The sequence below is a fragment of the Myxocyprinus asiaticus genome, chromosome 41 (assembly GCF_019703515.2).
Source record: "Myxocyprinus asiaticus isolate MX2 ecotype Aquarium Trade chromosome 41, UBuf_Myxa_2, whole genome shotgun sequence".
In the NCBI taxonomy this organism is placed as follows: domain Eukaryota; kingdom Metazoa; phylum Chordata; class Actinopteri; order Cypriniformes; family Catostomidae; genus Myxocyprinus; species Myxocyprinus asiaticus.
In genome coordinates, this window is record NC_059384.1 from 14,287,143 (window position 1) to 14,310,504 (window position 23,362).

Here is a 23,362-nt window from a genome sequence, read left to right on the forward strand (position 1 = left end):
CACAATCAATACTCGACAATGGACAATGGCAAACATGAGGGTTAAATACTTGGACTAGGAAGAACACATGACAATGAAAACCAATGAACACTTAGGACACTAAACAAGATAACGAGACTGCTAACAACCCAAAGAAACAATGAACGAATGGGGACAAGATACAAGAACATGGGAAACACATGACAAGATCACATGACAAGGAAACAGGAACTAACATGGCATGGAAATAATTTAAAGTAAAAGACATGAACAAAAACACATACAATCCTGACAAGTATGTACATACGAATGACAGAAATTCCCATCATCCACGCTACACAGATTTATTTTGATGTGGCCAGAGAGCGCAGAGTTGTCAAAACCTTTATCTCCGTGGGTTGTTTCAGTTTTTGGGAGAAGTAATTGCATCTTTAACTAAGGTTACAATAATGAAAAACCCTCGCGATTCAGGCAATACCTTTAAAGGTCAATGTCAACATTATAATATTTTGAATATTATAACATTATATTATTAAAATTCATCGACTCAATTGTGATTCAGGCGATACTTTTTTAGTTTAAATATTTTTTTATTGAGGAATCTAGCAATTCAACAGTCATTAATGCATAACTCTCATGATTCCAGATTAATAAGGGATATGATAAAAAAAAAGAAAAAAAAGGGCAAAAACAAAACATACAAAACAGAACAACTAACCCCATACCACCCTCCTCACCCTAGGGACTTAAATCATGCCACACAATTACTCAACCTACACCGTCAAGATAATGGAGAAGGGGAAACCAAATCTTATCAAACTGATTCAGTTTGTTTAATAAACAGAAACACATTTTTTCAGTTATATGTAATAACTTTACCATTTCTTACAGCCACAGTTTGACAGATGGGATCTCCAAAACCTTAATACAAGTTTCTTTGCCACAATAAGCCAATAGGATGGCAAGTGTTGTTGACATTTTTGAAGTGGGGCGAGTTTATATTAGATTCTTAATATCACCAGAAGTGGATTGGGCTTCACCTCAGTATGTAACATATCTGATAGAATTTGAAATATATTAGTCCAAAATAGAGTTAACTTAGGACAGAGGACGTAACTGTGCAGAAGAGTGGCTTCATCAATCTGACACTTTTGGAAAAATTCTATGTAGCTTTGTTTCAGCATAATGAAGTCGATGGATGATCTTAAATTGTAAAAGACAGTGCCTTGAGTTAACAGAATATTTATGTATGTTCTCTAGTGCGTTAACCCATAGCTCATCATTTATCTCCTCTCCTACTTCTTGCTCCCACACTAATTTTATACCCACTGTAGAAGGTGAAGACTTGGATAATAGTGTGTTATAAAGTAGAGATATCAAGTGACTAATCCCACATCCAAGCCCCAAGAGTTCATCAAGTTTAGCAGGATTAGTCTCATCAAGACTGGGCATGTGCTTCCTCACATAATCCCTAATCTGCAAATATATATATATATATATAAATGTTCTAATGTAGACTGTATTGTGCCTGTAGTTGACTAAAGGAGGCAAAACTACCATCTATGAATAGGTCTCCAACAGTTCAAATGCCCAGATCTCTCCACTGTGTAAAAACAAAGTCCATAGTAGGGGGAGTAAATTCCCTCCAGTTGGTAAGAGGAAAGATAAGGGCTTTATTTAAAATTTTGATCTGATCTGTTTCCAAATGCAGATAGTGCTGTGAATTATACAATTTTGGTTACAGGCCGACTTATCTATCTTCGTTAGTGATAAGATCACCGCACCAATGTCATGCGGGCTACATGCTTCTCTTTCCATTTGGATCAGGTATTATGCGTAAAAGTGTGATCTAGCCACATTATGATAGTGTGAAGAGCACAAGCATAATAATAAAGAGAGAAGTTTGGAAGGGCCATTCCACCATCTGCTTTGGATTTACGAAGATGGGCTTTACTTATTCTATTGGCTTTATAGTCCCACAAAAAAGGAATAATAATTGTTATTATTATAAAAGTTGCTTGAAAAAAATCTTAGGCAAAAATATTGGAATGTTTTGAAAAGATAAAGAATTTGAGGGAGAAAGATCATTTTAATAACACTGACCCATCCTACTAAGGAAATTGGAAGAGATCTCCAAAACTGAATTTTATTTTGCAATTTGGCTATTAGAGGGGGAAAGTTGGCTTTAAACAATGATCCTAAATATGTACATTTATGATGGGTTATTTTGAAAGGGGAATTTTGTAGAATTGAAACATCTTTGAGTTTTATAGGCATTAATTCACTCTTAGACCAGTTGATCCTGTAACCTGAGAATGTACCAAAATGAGAGATAGTTTCTAAAATGGATGAAATTGTAGACTGAGGCTTGGTAACATATAATAGGATATCGTCAGCGTATAATGAGATTTTACTTAATGTATCCTTTGTGCTAAATCTGTGTATTTTAGGGTCAGAGTGAATGACTTGTGCTAGAGGCTCAAGAGCCAAGGCAAAGAGTAAAGCAGATAGAGAGCAACCATGTCTGGTAGAGAAAGCAATCTGTTAGTAAGAATTCTCGTACATGGCTTACAGGAAAGAATTTTAACCAATTTTCAAAAGTAACACCCACATAAAATTTTCTCAAAACTGCAAAGAAATAAGGCCACTCTAGTTGGTCGAAAGCCTTCTCTGCATCAAGAGAAGCAAAAACCAGATTGTCTACATTTGTGCTCCAAGAATAGATTATGTTAAAAAGACGTCCAAGATTCAAGAAGGAGTGCCTATGTGGAATCAATCCTGTCTGATCAGGGTGGATAAGTTTACAGATTACAGAATGAAGTCTAATGGACAAAGTTTTAGGCAAAAAAATTTGGTCACATGTCAGTAGTGAAATTGGCCTATATCTACCTGCTTCCACAATATCTTTACCTTTTTTTAGGTATTACTGTTATAATAGCTTCATTTAAGGTAGAAGGTAAAGTGCCAACAGCATTCGCTTGGGTATACATTTTGAATAGATAGGGTAAAAGAAGATCACTGAATTCCTTATAAAACTCACTGGGACATCAGTCAGGGCCTGGGGCCTTTCTGCATTTCATTGATTTAATCGTATCTTGTATTTCTGAAATTTAGAGTTCTGTATTTAGGAAATCATGATCTTCCTGAGCTAAAGTAGGGTCCAATACTAAGTTCAGGTCACCCGCAATAAGTAAATTAGTCTGCGAGATGTCAGGGATCCGAGCAAAAACGTGTTTATAAAATGAAGGCGAGTCTGAATTAGGTCCATAAATATTAACCAGAGGTATGGGTAATGAATACAGTTCCCCAATCACTATCAGATACCTGTCCTCTTTATCTGCAATAGTTGTCTTGTGAATGAATGGCGTGCCCTCTTGATCTGACTGTGCACGTAGCATGGTAAATTTGACCAATCCACCTACATCTTAGCTTAATATATTCATTTTTATTCAGATGTGTTTCTTAGTGAAAAATTCTGTCACTTGCTAATGTCTTTAAATGTGCCAGTACCTTTCCCCTTTTAACTGGTTGATTTAATCCTTTAAAATTCCAAGTAACCACAGTAAGTTGTTCCCCTTCTCCAGTTGCGCTATACTATCCTGCATAATGTAGGTTCATACCAGGCTATTATGAACCCCATCATTGTGAAATAAATGGTCACATAATGAGTATAAAAGTCCAAGAGCTGCCCTCCCCTTAACATTTTCAATGTCTTGCCTATACTAAGAGAAACCTGCAAAGTAAGGTGTGACCCCACTAAGGAAGTTATAAAAAAACAAACAAAACTAAATCCAAGAACAATAGGACACATAAACTTGAACAGTTACTATGCTAACTTTCCTCACTAAAGATGTCAAATAATAGAAGCTTTTAAGACAGCCCCACAAACAGCATACATTCTGAACTCAATAACTAACATTTTGAAAATCAATAATTGTTGAAAATATAGATTAAGAAAAAAAAGGGGGACAAATCCTGAGAGAAAGAACCTACCCCATTGGCTATTTGTTAAATGGTCCTGTGAACAGTCTCTATAAAACAGAGCATGCATTCATCAAAGAAAGAAAAAGTCTTTAAAAGTCTTTAAACCTGAACATTTAACCACTCTCCTGTTATTCATTACCCAAGAACAGCATTGATGCTGTCTGCAGACGCCAGGCCCTCAGCATCCTTTCGGCCAGTATCAAAGTGGAGCTCAGCAAACTCTTCGGCTTTTCTCGCATCCATGAACACAGTCTCTGTGCCATTGAAAGTCACTCTTAACTTCGCTAGGAATAACATTACATTCCACACCCCTGGCTTGTCCCGAAGTAGCTCTCTGGCTCTGTTAAACGCTGCTCTGAGCTTTGCTACCTCGGGAGTGAAGTCCGGGAATATACAGATCTTCTGGCCATTATAGGTGAGACCTTCCACTCGGCAGCTCTCCTAAGGACTGTTGTCACATCTTGAAAATAATGTAGTCGCACTATGAGCGACCGCGGCAGCTCTGTATCATCTGGGCGCTTACGCAAAGCCCTGTGTGCATGGTCCACTAGTGGATTATCTTCTAAGGACAACACGTCCTTCAAGAGTTCTGTAACGAATGTGTTCACCTCCTTACCCTTTTCAGTCCCCTCTTGTAATCTGGCAATCCACACATTTTGTCTTCTAGAACACCCCTCCAGATCCATGCACTTATCTGTAAGAAGACTCACTTCTGCACATAAGCATTTCACCTCTGATTGAAGCTTAGTTATGGCATCCGAAGAGTGCGTGAACGCGTGTTCTAGATCAATGAGAGTTGAGCCATGTTGCGCGGTTGTAGTTTGCAAGGCCAGAATGGCAACCTGAGTTTCTGATATAAGAGCAGATATTTCTCCTCTAATAGTGAAGGCGATCTCTTCAATACGAGTGTCAATCGTCTGGCATATTTCAACTTTGGTATCTCGTAGATCAGAACTTAGTGAGTTAATGGCCTCCAGGATTGTAGTATCTGTCGACTGTTGTGAAACTTCGCCCGTTGGAACAGCATCATCAGGAGAGGTCGGTGCGATAGGGTCTGCTTCGCTCTGCTTTTTGCCTTTCTAGGATTGCGTCTTCGAACTCACTTTCATCTTGTCGCCAATGAATGTAAATGAGACTTGGGCTAACCCGAGTTATCAATAAATACTTCTTATATTTACTATATATATATATATATATATATATATATGTAATCAAAATGTCAATTTAGATATGATTTTGCGGGAGCTGCAGGGGAGTGCGACCTACCGACCCATGGCTCACTAGTGCCCCTGGCGATGCCTTTTTAAATGGTCAGTGTCATAATAATAGTCCTCAGGATGACTCCTAAGCTGTTGTGGGTTTAGGAGCTACTTTTAGCGTTAAAATGCTTCATGATTTACTCTTAGATGAACATTTTACGAGACCTAAAATTAGGAGTGACACGCCCCTAAGAGTTGCTACTAAATTTTTGCGTTAGGAGCTACTTTTATCCTTAAGATTTTGTGAATATGGGCCCAGAATATCATAGAGGACCTGGGAAAGGTCTCTTTGACTAGGGTCAGTATGCAACCATCTAGCAACCATCCATAACGCCCTAGAAACCACCTTGAATATCCTAGAAAGCACATAGCAACGTAAAAAAAAAAAGAAATTCTCAGTACAACACCCTAGCACTGTGGTGGTGAGTTTTGCACGGGCAAGTACCACTTTTTTTTTTTTTTCGTAAATGTGAAAATGTAGTTCAAATTGTTATCTTGAAAGTTAAAGGGGGGAAAAAAAACCCCAACAGCATTTGAGTGCACATTTTCCAACTCCAAACCATATAAACTTGAATGCTTATTGGTTTCAATCATTTTCAGGTGATATGTATTTGTGTAATGAGGGAGGGTGTGGCGAAAGTGACTAACACCTTATATCAAGGTGTACATAATTATTAGGCAGCTTCATTACCTTTGCCAAAAAAGAGATTTAACTGACCTGAAAAGTCTAATTTTTTTAAATGCCTTTCAGACGGATGCAACAATCTTGAAATAGCTAAACTATTGAGGCGTGACCACTGGACAATTAAACGTTTTGTTGTGAATAGTCAAATGGGGTGCAAAAAACGCATGGAGAAGAAAAGGCGCAAATTAACTGCAAAAGACTTGAGAAGAATTAAACGTGAATCTACCAGGAACCCATTATCCTCCAGTGCCACCATATTCCAGAACTGCAACCTACCTGGAGTGTCCAGAAGTACAAGGTGTCAAGTGCTCAGAGACATAGCCAAGGTCAAGAAGGCTGAAAGACAACCACCACTGTATAAGATTCACAAGTTGAAGCGTCAAGATTGGGCAAAGAAATCCCTGAAAACTGATTTTTCAAAGGTTTTATGGACAGATGAAATGAGAGTGACTCTTGATGGACCAGATGGATGGGCCTGTGGCTGGATCACTAATGAACTCAGGGCACCACTTCGAGTCAGGCGCCAGCAAGGTGGAGGAGGGGTACTGGTATGGGCTGCTATCATTAAGGATGAGGTAGTTGGACCTTTTCGAGTAGAAGATGGACTGAAACTCAACTCCCAAACCTACTGCCAGTTTCTAGAAAGTACTTTCTTCAAGCAGTGGTACAGGAAGAAGTCCTCAGCATTTAAGAAGGCCATGATCTTTATGCAAGACAATGCTCCATCACATGCATCCAAGTACTCCACTGCTTGGCTAGCCAGCAAGGACCTCAAAGATGCCCAAATAATGACTTGGCCCCCTTCCTCACCTGACTTAAATCCTATTGAGAACTTGTGGGCCCTTCTCAAACATGAGATTTACAGTGAGGGAAGACAATACACCTCTTTGAACAGCATTTGTGAGGCTGTGGTTGCTGCTTCAGTGAAAGTTGATCGTGAACAGATCAAGAAACTGACAGACTCCATGGATGGAAGGCTCATAGCAGTTATTAAAAAGAAGGGTGGTTATATTGGTCACTGAATATTTTTGACAGGCCAGAAATGTTATTTAATTTATTTAAAAATTATAACATTTTTCTCCACTGGCTACCGATTGATGCATGTATCCAATTCAAGGCTCTGATGCTGGCATACAGAACAGTCACTGGGTCTGCTCCAACATACCTAAAATCATTTATGCAGAGCTACGCGCCCACTAGAAGCCTGCGGTCGGCTAAGGAACGTCGCCTTGTTGTACCAACACAAAGAGGCACCAAAACACTTTCCCGGACTTTCAGCTTCATCGTACCACGTTGGTAGAACGACCTTCCCAACTCCATCCGTGAAGCTGACTCACTCTCTGTCTTCAAAAAACGACTAAAAACACATCTTTTCCATGAGCACTTAACCAGTCATTAATAAAGAAAAAAAATTCTGTTGCACTTTATTCTGTTTTGAATACTATTATGATGCTAGTGATACTTTGTAATACAGCACTTTTCATACCACTGTCTCCTAAGATGATTCGCTTATGTTTTCCTCTCTTGTAAGTCGCTTTGGATATAAGCGTCTGCCAAATGAATAAATGTAAAATGTAATTGTCATTTTGTGTTACTTATTTGTTGCACGTACTCTAAAAATTGAGAATAAACAATTGAGTTGGGAGAAATTATTTTTGTAATTTAGTTGCCAAATAATTGTGCACATTAATAGTTGCCTAATAATTGTGCACACTAGTAGTTGCCTAATTATATTCCCCTGAGAAAGACAAAACTCACTTTTCCTTTGTTAAACATTCAGGTTTGAGGTTCAATAACATTTTGGATTGACTGAGAGCATTGTGTTTGTTCAACAATAAGATAAATCCTGAGGAATACAATTTGCCTAATAATTGTGCGCGCAGTGTATATGGTATTAATTCACTTGGTTGTTCATTGTACAGGTCTATCCACAGAGCAGCCTCACTTACATCACAATGGTCACCCTCAGGTTCCAATAACAGGGCAGACCATAGTCATTAGCTCCATACCAGTGCCTGGACACTCACAGCAGTTGGGTAAGACACAGACCATTCTATTTATCTGTTTGTAATATATTCCATGTCAACTATAAATAACAGGGCCCAGTTGCAGAAAAGTACCTACAGGGATAATTCGCCCAAAAATGATTTTTAAAAACATAAAATGTGTTTAAAATAATGAGTATACTGAGTATAAAACATACAGTTTCACAAAGTACCTGATGCCCCTCCTAAAGATCACAAAGCCCCCCTAAAGGCCACTTCCTAGTACCGGCCATGCCTTCAGATGAGTAAATCATGACAGAATTTTCATTTTTGGATGAACTATCCCTTTAGGTTAAGGGGTTTGGTGCAACTGGCTGCATACATCTTACATTGGTGAGAGGTAGTACAGCACTTAGCCCATGGTTTACGGCTTGGGTTTGTATTGATCAACATGCTATTTGAAAAATTTGCCATACCAAGCTGCTTTAACTTATCATTTTATACTGTATATGTGCACATTATATTGCACGTTTTTTTCCGTTTCTGCAGCTTGTCCAGATACCCCCATTCCATCTCCCACTCCAGTACAGAACCAGGAGGTCTACAAGCCTTCCAGCAGCCCAACTCTCCTGCTACCACCACAGCCCATGCCAAACAGACCCTCTCCTGAGCCTCCCCTATGAGCCTCCACCAATCTCCATCTCTGTAGTGCAGGGTTACTACAGCCCTGTGTGTTTGTATATGTGTAAATTGTGTGAGCTACATCCCTTCTTATTTTTTGGATCTTCATGTTCCACTGAAACTAATTCCAAATGCATTTTCAAAGTGGACTACCACCAATTGAAAATTATTGTATTTCACTCCACATCTGTCATTGTGGCAAACTTTGAGTGTTCTCAAGGTTTCTCTTTTTATCATCCTATGACTGGTTATCTAATAAGTGTAGACAATATTAGTTTATTAATAACAAAGTTTTTGTATAAATAAAAATATTTAATTTATTAACAAAATTATGCAATACGTTACAACTCTGAAGGGATGTTAAATCGGTTTTTGCTTGAAAATGTGCACTTAAACACAATAAGTAAATAAATACTGAACATGACTGAGTTGTTTTTTTTATTTATGTATTAATTTGCTTTGAGTGTTTAATAAATTGTTACATAATTTTATATACCACAAGATAGATGTAAAACAACTGTTTTGTTCAATAGTATATTACCAAACAGTTTTTCTTTACCCAAGAAACAAAAATAGTTCAATGGTGTGGTGGGTAAAGCTCAGGGTCAGAAAGTTGCTGGATTTAGCCCTGCTAGAAGCAAGCCATGAATTGTCACAATTGTACCCTTGAGCAAGGCACTTAACCCCTGCTATCCCTACAATACTAGTGCTGTATTTGTGTGTGTGTGTGTGTGTGTGTGTGATAAAAGTGTCCACTAAATGGCTACTTGCTGACTGTTTAAAATATGCTTAATTCTTCATTAATAATGCGGGATGTGCAAATTTGCTTGTGGTAAGAAGGGATTTTTGGCTCTTTGACACACTATTCAAAAATGTATTTTTTTAAAACAACTCAGATTTTGTTTCATATATTCACATGCATTATAATCTGAAGGTCACACATAGCCTGGCAAATGTCAATGGACCATGCATTCTAGGTGGAAACGTAGAGTTCTTGAGAGGTGACATGTGACAGCTGGATAAAAATGAAGCATTTAAAAAAAAAAGAACAGTTGGGACATATTTTTATATGGCTCAATTTACAACTTTTGTCAGTATTCTGAAGCAAGCCCTAATGTAGTCACTGTAAACTACACGGTGTACAGTGAACCTAAAAGGATTTTGACATACTTAAAATGTTTGAATATCATTGCATTAGAACACAGAAAGTCACAAGTGGAATCTGCAAACAAATGATGCAAGACCTTTTCTAACTAACTTCACTTTTCTTAGCTATTTTTGCACTTACTTTTCACCATCTGGTTCCAAAGTATTTTTTAGTAGATTTACAGGAATATTCCGGGTTCAATACAAGTTAAGCTCAATCAACAGCATTTGTGGCATAATATTGATTACAAAAAAAATAACTGACTTGTCCCTTCTTTTCTTAAAAAAATAAAAAATCTGAGTGCAACAGGTTCGTTGTGTGTGAGGAGGAAGCGGGGACCAGATCAACAATCCACATGTCGCTTTTCAGCGTAAACGGAAATCAAATCTCTGCTTTTCAGCCTCAAACAAATATGTACAGGGTTTGATACATGTGTCAGACTCTCTCCTCTCCGGCGTCTGGCTTGCTCTTAAATCCATCTCACGCCCTCACTGCAATGAGAAACAGGTGATAAAGATAATCATTGACAGGTGATAGTTCTCACCATTGTCATCTCCAGATCTTGCTCTCATTCACAAACTGGTGCTTGACCACGCCCCCACCACCACATACCCCCATTGCCTAACTCAGGCCGGGGAGCCATCCGGCCTGCCCAGTACTCCCTCCCCTCCCCATTTCTGAAGAGGAAGTCCGCAACAGCCATCTGCACGCCCGGTCTGTGGACCACCTCGAACTTAAAAGGCTGAGGGCCAGATGCCAACGGGTGATCCGCACGTTGGTATCTTTCATGTGATGGAGCCACTGGAGCAGGGCGTGGTCCGAACAGAGGGTGATAGCCCATCCCACAAGGTAGTACCGAAGGGTGAGGACCGCCCACTTGATGGCCAGACACTCCTTCTCAATGGTGCTGTACCTCGCCTCTCTCGCCGAGAGCTTCCGGCTGATGTACAGCACCAGGCGCTCCTCCCCCTTGACCACCTGGGACAACATAGGGTCTGGTGCTCCCTTTTTAGTGAGATCAGTCAGCGGGCTGGTGACATCTGAATAATTAAGGATTTCTTTTGGAATCCCCACTCGGGAGATTATTTTGAAGAGTGCCTCCGCAACACTACGGGTTGAGATGTTGCGCAAAGGCACTGCTTCCGGATATTGCGTTGCGTAGTCCACCAGAACCAACACAAAGTGATGCCCGCATGCCGTCTACTCTAATGGCCCAACGAGGTCCATACCAATTTGTTCGAAGGGGACCTCGATCAACGGAAGGAGGTGCAGTGGCGCTCTTGGGGTGGCTGGCAGATTCACCAGCTGACATTCACGACATGCCACACACCATCTGCGAACATCCCCGTGAATGCTCGGCCAATAGAAACCGGCCATTAGATGGTTCATTTTTTTTTCCTGCCCTAAGTGACCCGCCATCGGATTATAATGAGCCATCGGGAAATGTTATTCCAGACGGCTCATTATAATCCGGCTCCGCCTCCCCAGCCAGTGAATTGCAAACCACACACCGAGACACTTTGTTACAGGACCCATCCACACAAATTTCCCTCAATAAAGACGTGAATATCAGCCAATTCGTACCCAAGATTAATGGATTGGTGAGGCAGGGACTTACCACAGCCTCGACACTATACTTTTGTCCCCGAAATTGAAAAACAACAAAAACCAAAAGAAAAACAGATGCAAACAACTACAAAAGAGACAAGACAATCTTGGCGACATTAGTGCTGGATACCTGAGGTAATTTTATGCTGTAATACCTTTTATTCATCTCCGTTTATACTGAGGAAAAATGCAGAATAAAACATTGCTGGTTCTTGAGCAGGAGTTTCCATTTAATTTGCATGTGTTATAATAAGTGCTGATCCGGTGCGATATATAAGTGTTATTTTAAAGATGTGTGCATGAGCCCTTCAAAGTTGGATGGATTTTGATTGACTGTCAATGTTTTTATCGTTCATCAGCTGGAAAAAAATAGCTCTGAAAGTAATCCCAACAATATGTCATTATCGTTAAAGTTGTGGTTTGGACTCCACTGTTCTCCTACAGTTAGAACGATTTTTAAAACTTTACGGTTATAGTTATCGATATAGTTAATGTTCTTGGTATGTACAGGCCTTTACTCTCCAATATTCCATTACATAATATACATTTAACATATATTACATAATAACAATATTAATAATTTAATAATAATTATTATTGTGAATTCTTTCATCATTCACCCTCATGTTGTTCCAAACCTGTATGACTTTCTTTCTTCAGTTCAACACAAATAAGGAGATGTCAGAGAGAATGTTATCCTCAGTCACCATTTACTTTCACTGCATGTTTTTTCCTCCATATTTTAAAAGGGAATGGTGATTGATGTTAGATCCGTCTCTAACATTTTGTCCAACATCTTTTAGGTTCTACAAAATACCGAAAGCCACACAGGTTTGGAACAACATGAGGGCAGGGAAATGATCAAAGAATATTAATTTATGGCTGAACTATCACTTTAAGGATGCTTGTCAGATTTGGACGAATCTGTAAGAGAAGTTTCTAGTAATTATTATGGTGAAAAACGTGAACAATCTTCCACAGACCCAATCATACATAATGCTGAATAAAATGAAGCAAGATCATGCTTTATTAATGCCTACTGTCACTATTTCACAGCTTTTTAAAGTCATGTATGGATTCTTAGTTCAGTGTGGTTGCAGTATTTTTAGTGTAGAAAGAATTTATATCATTAGTTCTATACAGTAAGGGTAAACTGCACCTTATCTCTGTATTTGGAAGTGTGTTAGGCTTATTTAAGTTCAGAGCTTGTTCGCTGTTAGGGTCAGGGTTAGGTCAACTTTCAAACGCAAAGTTGCTGTGCAGTGTGAACGCGCAAAGATACGCTCCAATAGTCTCGCACACATGCGAACAGCAGAGCAAAATTCACTTACACTTAACACAGTAGGGAACTGATATATTTCAGCACTGATATAAAAATGTATACTTAGAAACTGAGCCCATAGGTCATAAGAGCCCATAGTTACAGAATCACCCTGAAAATGAATATCACCACAACACAGACAAGCTCACGTTATCACAATTGCCAGTTTTCTTGGAGCTGCAAATCTAATCTTGAAATATCTGCTTGTCTTGGTGTAAAATGAAGGCATTGCGTGACGAAAGAAAGTGTTTGTTTTGAGCGCATGCTGCTGCTGCATTCATGAACTAAAGTGACAAAACGCAACTGTAAAGTTCCGCTGTAAGTCCCATTCAAAAATCTCTCAATAAGTTACACATTTATTAAAACTTATTTAATTAAAACCAGTAATGTAACGACAGGAATGTGCCCATTGTAACAAAGTAAAGTACACTTTTAAGTAAGAGTAAAAAATACCCACTATTAAACCTAGTCTTAAAAATAAATTTTCTCCAAAAATGTACTCAAGTAAATGTAACGGAGTAAACGTAGCGCATTACTACCCACCTCTGGTGGTTTGACATATCTTATGTGCCTGTGTCTGTCATCTTACTGCCTCCAAAAAACAGACAGAATATGAGAAATCAGAACAGTGTGCTCATTTTAACACTCATCAAATCAGACAACTCTTTTCTATGTCTGGGAAAAAAAAGCATTCTGTGCAGGTGCAGGGTAGTCAATACCTTGCCTTCATGGGAAGCTGTAATAAGTTTTGGAGTGTGCCCTGTTTGGATGGCTTTTTTGAAAGCAATCTGATATCGCTAGGTGTAAGTGCATGGGGCCCGGGGCCAGATGAGTCAGATGATGCTGTCAATAGTAGCTGTCTATTTTACTGCGGGAGAGCTTCGAGGAAGTGTGAATGGAGACTGAGCAAGGTAAGGTAAACACTGCAAACCCTCCAATCAACTCCATAATGGAGTGGCAGATTGCATGGGGTTAAATGGCAAAGCTTGACGGGAGAAAGCTGAGCAACCAGTGATCCTTAATGAACAACTGCACTAGGCTGAATGCACTTATTTGTATACAAAACATTACCTTGGTATTCAAGGCACATATCTCATCTGAGGCATTCAGCTTTGTGTGACGGTGTGGTATTAAGCCTTGGTAAGCCTCCTCTGAGCAATGAGGAGTGGATGGAATAAGCATATCTGTTCTCCACCTTTGTGGTGAAGGAAACTTTCACACACAACACCTTGACATTCATGACAGTGAGGATGCTCAAAGTGATTGTAATCCACACAGCCGACAAGATGAATAGGAAGAATTTTCCTCCCTCTTCTCATGTAGAACTGTCATTTGTTTGCATAATGGCACTTTCAGTGTACTTCCATTACAGTGCTGCACTTTAAATCACTGCTGGCTTAAAGGAATATTTCGGGTTCAATACAAGTTTAGCTCAATAGACAGCATTTGTGGCATAATATTGATTACTACAAGAATTAGTTTAGACTCGTCTCTTTTTTTCTTTAAAAAAACCAAAAATCTGGGTAACAGTGATGCACTTACAATGGAAGTGAATGGAGCCAATCCATTAACGTTAAAATACTCGCTGTTTCAAAAGTACAGCCACAAGACATAAACAATATGTGTGTTAACAAACCATTTCTGTGTAAAGTTATAGCAAATTTAACAACTTTTTTGCCATGACGATGTAATGTCAACAAACCCTTAAACCCTAAAATGACATTAAAAATAAACAACTTTTCAGCTCAAATAATATACAAGTTTTAACAGAAGAATTAATGTAAGTGCTTTTATAAAATTATAAGCTTCACATTCCTACCTTTAAACCCTCCAAAAATTGGTCCAGTTCACTTCCAATGTAAGTGCCTCACTGTAACTTTTTTTTACAGTTAATATTATAAGAAAATGAGGGAGTCAAAAAACAAAAAACAAAAACATTTTGCTTTAAACCCCCTAATATATATATATATATATATATATATATATATATATATATATATATATATATATTAGATAATTTATTTCAACAAGAAATTAAACATTGCCTTTTTATATAAAATGTTGCATAAAAAAATTGCAAATTTATAAGTAATTAAATATTTTATGACAGACGCTGGCGCATTCTGATTCTATTAACTTTAATACCTGAAGTGGGCGGTGATTATCCGATTAGCCTCTTTCTAACAACTTTCTGATATACGAATTTAGAAATGAGTAATGGAATATTTTAATGAGGAGACACCACTGAGAAAAATGACGCTTTCTTTAACTTCACAAGCTAAAGTCACAAAAATTAGCTTTTTTCCAGTCGAAGAGTCACTCAGGGTGAGTTGCTGTTTTGTTATTGTAACTATTTTGCTGTGCGTCCTGCATGTGCTGTAGCGTTTATGCTGTATCTGTTTTCATAATCGGTTTGTAAACACGTCATAATTGAGATAATGTAATTCTCATACTATACCTAAAGCACAGCTAGACTCGGTTTTAGCCATAGACTGTAGATTTAATCATGGTTTTGACGGTCTGTGGCCTTTTACTTCTGGAGAATGTAATGCCAGTTGATGTAGTACCGTCTTGCGCCACTAGGTGTCAATAGAGGCCCACAGTATGTACATCCTCTTTAGTGGTGGTTTTTGTGTGGAATTTAAAGTAAAGGTCCCTACAAATATTACTTTTATTTGATAACATATGCACACGTGGATCAAAATAGAAGCTGCCCTCAAGCACAGCCACTGACTCTAAGCGTAAGTATTCGTGGTAGGTTATTTAAAAGAAGAATTTGTTGATAGCAGTTTCATTTATTTGTGACATCAAGGAATATTTGTGATTAACTCTGCAGTAAAATGAATGGTGGTCTATTAGCTGTGGTGGGCTTGAAATCAGGGAAGGTTGACATTGCACCCTTTTCAGGATCAAGGTTCAGACTGAGGCGAAAGAAAAATTCCCCACATGCTTACACTTGGTAATGTAAGTATAGATTAAAATTAATGGCATCTGTTAGACTGGGGACCAGCTTGCCACTCAATGAGAGATTAAGGGTAAAGATTGTGCTCCATAATTTTTCAGCCACACACTGTACCCATAATTCCCTTATGTCCCCTGTAGATCAACAGAATTTTTGCTAAAAACTATTCAAGTCACACATTCACATCTCATTTTTCATCATCTGCATGTCTTACCTGATTAGACCTCAGTATAGCTTTGGAAAAAGAAAATGGTAAAGCCATTTAAGTAGGGCTAAATTCCTGGTTTCTCTCATCAGATCATCACCTTCTCTTTGAGGAGATTCATAAATGTAGGTCTCAGGAAACCGGTCTAGTCTGAGGATGGCTGACTGTTCCTGGCCCTCTCTGACACCTTGCGTTCTTGCATTATGTCCAGGCGGTGCAGCAGAAAATGCTTGTGAAATGTATTCAATTCAAATCAAATTGATGTAGCACAGAGTAATCTTTCTCTATTAAATGTGTCACTTTTGGCAATTGTTCCCTTATATCCTTTACTGTGACTATATAAGATTAGTGCTCTCTATGCCGCCAGAGTTTTTCGTACTGAATTATTCACCGAGGCATAACCTTCAGTTATCAGGTTAGAAAGACCTTGATTATAACAGGAAGTCAAGTGTAGAAAACCACTCTCCGCTAAAGGAAGTGTTTCATCTCTTTTAGAAATTTGATTAATTATAAAATGTACACACAAATAGTAATACGAAATTAATTACACAGCCTCATTGACTTTCTCTTTACTTGCAAAGGAGCTTACCCCTAATTTCTGAGCAATATAATTAGAGTTTATCTTTAGGGTTATTCTTTTTAATAATGACTTGCATAGCAAATGAAATTCAGCCGTCATTATCTGCAATTTCCTCCGGTTAATGAGTGGGGAAAATAAACTCTGTGCCTCATAGTTCTCTCTTAAGTGACAACATTTAAAACCAAACAAAGTTTTATGAGTTATTTAATTTCAAATTATGTGCTTACCATTATATTCTATCATATGTAGTTGGGGAATCTTTAATAAAAAAATTAAAAAAATTATGATGACTCACCGTGGACTAGACTGATGTATTGCTCTCTGCGGGAAACCGCGGCAAACCGCTCCACAGGTGTCCTCTGGAAATAAGGGAAATGGATAGCCGATTGTTCCACACACCTTGAAATTATAGCCTTCCTTGCATTTTTCCCTTGGTTAGTCACTGTAAATGAATATAAGTTAATTAGGAATAATGCAACTCTCATTACATCCCTGTTAGACAACATATGGAGAGAACATTTCTATTAGTATAATATTCCTTGTGGAATAATACACCATTCATTATTTACTTTGTGAACTCCGAGAAGTGGTCCAACTTTTGTTCTTCTGTGCAGTATTTCCTTTTCATCACCTTTATGATTTCAATAACTCATACACTGCAAAAAAAAAAAAAAAAAACTCAGTATTTTTGTCTTGTATTGTAGAAGATATGTAAAAATATCTAGATGTCCTTAAAACAAGATAGATTTACTTGAGAAACAAAACGGCGTAGTTATTAAGTCTTCTTTTCAGAGAAACCAGTAACACTTTACAATAAGGTTGTATTATTTAATGTTTGTTAATGCAATAGTTAACAAATTGGCAATGAACAATTCGTTAACAGCATTTATTCGTTTTTGTTATTGATAAATTCTACATGAACTAATATTTTTTTGCATTAAAATTTTTAGATGTTAACATTAGTTAATGTAGTATGAATTAACATGATTAAACAACGTACACTAGTATTTGGATAAATAAACATTCCCCAAGATTAAGAAATGCTGTAAAACAAATCATTATTCATTGTTAGTTCATGATAACTAATGTTAATGGATAGAACCTGATGGTAAAGTGTTACCAAGAAATCTAATAAAATGTAGTTAGTTTACGCTTAAAACAAGAATTTTCTTTTTTTTTTTTTTAGTGGGGTAAGAAAAAAACTTAATTCAAAGGGAAAGTTTTTTTTCTTACACCATTGGCAAATATTTTTTTCTTGTTTTAAGCATAATTGTTTCTATATTTTGTTAGATATATCTGAAAATAACTTATGTCATTTTGTTTATCAAGAAAATCTATCTTCTTTTAAATACATTTAGATATTTTTTTACTGGAAAACAAGACAAAAATACATAGTAAGAAAATTATTTTCTGCAGTGAATATGTATTGTATGTGGTGTAGACACTGCACTTAGTAGTTTGATTTCTTGTTTGTATTTGATACTTCCACTGAGTATATTAAAAAGATAGTGTGAGACTGTGTCCTTACTCAGGAACACTAAAACAAAAATAGCTCTTTGCCTGAACTTGATTCAGTTGTGCATAGTGGTTCCACTTGTTTGAAATAAGTTCTCTTAACTTAAAATTACTATGTAATCTCAACACAAACACTTTGTGTAGAAAGAACGTAATTGAATTTGGTAAACCCAACAAAATTAGATGTCAGTGTAACTCAAATAAATCTCTTATTTCTTTATATACTAACTAGTGAAATTCACTGTTAGCATGCTAAATATTTGCTGGTTGGAAGCACTACGGGGCGTAGTTTAGTAATTATACTATGGTTAGGCAAGCAATTGCTCAGCGAATCATGCAAACAATTTTATGTGCGACATTTACCTGTCCTCATCGTTAGCTCAAGCTCAACTCTTCACCATAATGGTAACCTCCAAAACTCCAATATAACAGAAAATCTTCGAATTCTCAACATAACAAAATATTAAACTCTATCAAGTATCCCCCTTTAAATTGATCTTGCACAAAACCGCATAAAATAACTCTTAATTTTAACATGTACTCAACCTATTGAGTCCCATGCAAAGCATGCTGGGATATGGAAATCCCCTGCCCAGTTTGATCAGAAAGTATTCATGTAGTCCCAACTCAAAGTTCTAGAATTGTGTTGCTTTAGTTCATTTTTATTATGTAAAATTAACAAGCAGCAAAAATCCCTTTTTTGAGTGAAGATAACATGGCAAGTTGCACTTTTCCCTGCAGTAAAGAGCAACCCCCTGAATTGCCTTCCTGTTCTGAAAAAGTAAGCCTGCCACATCATCATCAGGTGTTTTAGTATGTTTATTGAAATGAGCAGCAACACAATCCCAGACTAATACAATATTCAGAGGCATTCTGCATTTGGCCCCTTTAGAATCCATGTGCATGTGTGTCTAGGGAAAGAAAATGCAAGCTGCATTTTAAATGCACTCTGTCAGGCATGTGTCTGGGACAGATAGTCCTGACTGCTTCAGTACTGCAGAATGTGCTCTGGAGGTAAATGACCTGCCTGGCAGAGAGAGATTGGTGCCCAGCATGTCTCCTGATAAAGTCAAACGCTTCTGTGACTTTGCCTCACTGCATCTATTTGCACTCCATATTTCAGCACGGCCCAGATGTAACAACTTAATTCGCCACCAGTCATAATTCTGCCCACCTACGACATAATGAGGTGATACTGGTTATTTTAGACTTAGCTGCATAGACGCCTGCGGTAATTTGAGTTCCGAGGTGCTTGCAGTTCCTGTTTCGAATCAGCCCGTAAGTAGAGGCAGATCTCCGAACAGTTGTGCGTAAAACTAACTCTGCGTCCAACATATGTGGGGATGTTTCTCCAAGCAATGCAACTGAGTTAAAGAAAAGTTCCTGGCCATAACATTTGACTTATGTCTAGATCATCTTGGCACATTTGGAAGAAATCCCACCACTTTCTTCACTGTATTTGCAGGCCACCTCTGTGGGGAGCAGTTTTGGGCTCTGTTTTCTCATCTTTCTTTTGCAGATGTACGTTGCTTTGGCCTGAGCTGTAAATTGAAAACACAGGTTGCATTGCTGTCTCATCGCACACCTTGGAAATGGACTTCATTCGTTCACATGAACTTCCCATAACCCCTCATGTGTGAGAAACTCATCATCTAGTGAAGGCCTCATACTGAAGGCTGGTCCATCATGACAATAGCAGGAAGAACCCACCAAATGACACCAGCACCCTTCTACCCTCTGAGATCTGATTAGTTGCCTCCATACAATCTAGCATGACACAATTTGCTTTCATTACCCCACAGATGTTGTCATCTCTCTCATTCTCTCTCTCTCTCTTTCTATTTTTACATCAGCCCCTTTTTGAACAAGTGTTTTTGAACAGAAAATATGTTCTCCGAACTCTGATCAGTGGCCTCACTTTCATCAGTCTAATGCATCTGCCTATCCCCAGGCCCAATCTTGTGGCAGTGCAGCATGGGGCCTGGTCCTTAATCTCATTTCTTTAACCTCCTTCAATATTGGTTTCCCCCTGCGAGAGGCATCCTGAAGATCTAGAACAATTCTTTTCCATATTGTAAATCACGTGCCACTGCAATTATGAGGAGAGGCGAGCAGAAACTGCAGGGGGGATTGTAGCGTCTGATTGGGCTGACATTGCCCTCTGTTGGAGTGACATCATTGTTCCCGCTGATGAGTTCCGTACCCCGTCCCATCAACCCTGAGGGTTTGAAACCACCACTTTGCACCAATAAATAAATAAATATATAAACATGTCACCCTACTTGGACCAAATATGTGTGTAAAAATTTTGAAATTATGTTTTTTATTTGGTGTCCTGGAACACTGTAATTATGCAATTATAATAAGAGCCCTGTAAATATTTTGAGCTTTTCGCCTTCACTGTACTCAGGTGAATTAATTCACTCAAGCAAACTCTGCTAATTCCACTGCCCCTCTGCCCCCTCCCGGGTGTTCATGCTTTTCAACTAACACACTCTCCATAATATCCTTTATGCTACAGGAGCCCAGACTGTGCCTCCAAAACCAAATGCTTCATTCATTATTCATTCTCTGTGGATGACTTCCCGTCGTTAAAATTCCCACAAAAGCAGTTTTATGGCAAAGAGACCAGTTCTCAGTTATGGTGGAACAATAAGCTGTCATGTTTTGTGTGTTTTTACTCTCGAGGTAAGCGGCTGATCTGTTGTCGAGCAGCCTTTTGTTGTCATCATGGGTTAGAGTAGATGGGTATATTTTAGTTCAGATGAATGAATATACATTTTCTCTGCTGATAATACTATGAGCCTACATTTTATTCAGATCAGACTCATTTTGTGAATGCCATTGTTGATTAGGGTGTAACTATAGGGACATTATTGGGTATAATTTTAATGTAGTTCTATAGCGCTAGTGCTGTTTTTTAGTTTAATAACAACGTTATTTAAGACTTTATTCAGAGGCATTCGAATGGAGCTCTTTATGTTGCTCATTAAGTTATTTAATAAAAAAAAAAAATAATCAAATTAAATATTAAAGATCACCAGATCTTTATTTTATTGTTTGCGCTTCACTTTTTGAAATTGTAGCAAATTTATGCAAAAATGCAAACAGGAAGTAATTCTAGTTATTACCAACATAGATTTGAAAGTTTAGGCATATATGTTTGGAGACCAGTAATATATTTTACAAAGAGCACTCAGATAGAGCTCTCATCAGTTCTCAGAATGGTAAAACAACATGGTTTCCATCCCAGTAAGCTTATTTATAAACTATGCATCCTGCACTTTAAAAAAAAAAACAAAAAAAAAAAAAAAACATCACTTTGTCTCTCTGTCCCAGACATAGCCTAGGTTCAATAGAATAGAATGCTGCATATACAATGGCGTCCACAAGTCTGAGACCATAGTGTAAATGCTTCTATTTTGCATTTTACAAGTCTAAAACAATTTGTTTTTATTCATGAAAAAAGATATTGGGATTTGTTTTAATTCTTTTTTTTCCTCGATTTTTCTCCCCTTTTTCTCCCCAATTTGGAATGCCCAATGTGCTCTAAGTCCTCGTGGTGGCGTAGTGACTCGCCTCAATCCGGGTGGTGGAGGACAAATCTCAGTTGCCTCCGCGTCTGAGACCGTCAACCCGTGCATCTTATCATGTAGCTTGTTGAGCGCATTACCGCGGAGACAGCGTGTGTGGAGGCTTCATGCCATCCACCGTGACATCCACACACAACTCACCACACGCCCCACTGAGAGCGAACCACATTATAGCGGCCACAAGGAGGTTACCCCATGTGACTCTACCCTCCTATAGCAACCAGGCCAGTTCAGTTGCTTACGAGACCTGTCTGGAGTCACTCAGCACGCCCTGGGATTCGAACTTGCGAACTCCAGGGGTGGTAGCCAGCATCTTTACTCGCTGAGCTACCCAGGCCCCCTGCTTTAATTCTTAAAGATCACACATAAAAACTCTTTGGCTGAACTTGATTCAATCATGCACAGTGGTTCTACTTGTTTGAAATGAGTTATTTTAACTTAAAATTACTATGTAATCTGAACTGAAACACTTTGTGTAGAAAGAACCTAGTTGAATTTGGTAAACCCAACAAAATTAGACATGTCAATGTGTCTCATACATCTCTTTTATTACTACTTTTATGTACTAACTAGTAAAAGTGAATGTCAGCATGCTAATTACATGCTGATTGGAAGGATTACAGAGTGTAGTTTAGTAACGAAGCAAGCAATCAATTTCACATATGACATGTCCTAATCGTTAGCTCAAGCCACACTCTTCACCATAATGGCAACCTCCGAAACTCCAACATAACAAAAATTCTCCCAAATCCCAACATAAAACATTAAAAGTTAACAAATATCCCCCTTTCTATTACCCAGTTTCATCAAAAAGTTACCATGTAGTCCCAACTCAAATGTATTAAAATTCCATTTTAAATGGATAGAACTCAGTGAAATCAAGCTGTGACAAAATGTTCTAGAATTGTGTTGATTTAGTTTATTTTAATTAAGTAAACTGAACAAGCAGCAAAAATCTTTTTTCACACACTCGAGATAGAAAGTTCACTTAATCCATTTTAGTTGGGACAACTTATATAATTTTCATAATCAGGTGTAAATATGACTTGCATGAGCAATAATTGTGAATTAATGTTTATGTTTTGTTTACTGTGTTTTTTTTTTGCCCTGGAGATGTTTAGTTTGTTGCCCTTTTGAGTTATGTGTCATGTGACTTCGAGTGTATCTCTGTAAATATTGGATTGTTGGGACTTGGTAGTATTACAGTCATTGTGGTTTGAATGTTAAAGAATAGTTCACCCAAAAAAGAAAATTCTCTCATCATTTACTCACCCTCATGCCATCCCAGATTTGTTTGACTTTCTTTCTTCTGCAGAACACAAATGAAGATTTTTGAAGAATATCTCAGCTCTGTAGGTCCTAACAATGCAAGTGAATAGGTGCCAAAATGTTGTCGCTCCAAAAAGCACATAAAGACAGCATAAATTAATCAGTTTGACTCCAGTGGTTATGATTTTATCACCAAAAACACAAGAAAAAGAATGTGAAAGTGAAAGTAAAAGTGGAGATTGACTGAGCAGGGAGGAGAATTTATAGTAAAAATTGACTTAAACATTGACATTGATTTAACCACTGGAGTCATGGATTACTTTTATACTGATTTATGTGATTTTTCGAGCTTCAAAATTTTGGCACCAATTCACTTGCATTGTATGGACCAAAAGAGCTGAAATATTCTTCTAAAAATCTTCATTTGTGTTCTGCAGAAGAAAGAAAGTCATACACATCCAGGATGGCATGAGGGTGAGTAAATGATGGGAGAATTTTCATTTTTAGGTGAACTATTCCTTTTTAAGTGTCTTGCATGCCTGGTTGAATTGTTTGTTATAAAACTCATCTAAAGGATGGTGTCTTGTAT

At 37.9% G+C, this 23,362-nt stretch overlaps 1 protein-coding gene across 4 annotated transcripts in view; it reads left to right on the forward strand.

The window, feature by feature from the left end:
• LOC127432083 (hepatocyte nuclear factor 4-gamma-like) overlaps nt 1-8,997 on the forward strand; it is a 36,656-nt gene extending 27,659 nt beyond the window's left edge. For all 4 annotated transcript variants that reach the window (XM_051682883.1, XM_051682884.1, XM_051682881.1 and 1 more), the window contains exons 9-10: nt 7,830-7,943; nt 8,442-8,997. In XM_051682883.1, the coding sequence (XP_051538843.1) occupies nt 7,830-7,943; nt 8,442-8,575 (248 nt within the window). In that variant the 3' untranslated portion in view covers nt 8,576-8,997. The remainder of the gene's footprint in view (nt 1-7,829; nt 7,944-8,441) is intronic.
• Nucleotides 8,998-23,362: the final 14,365 nt, after the last annotated feature.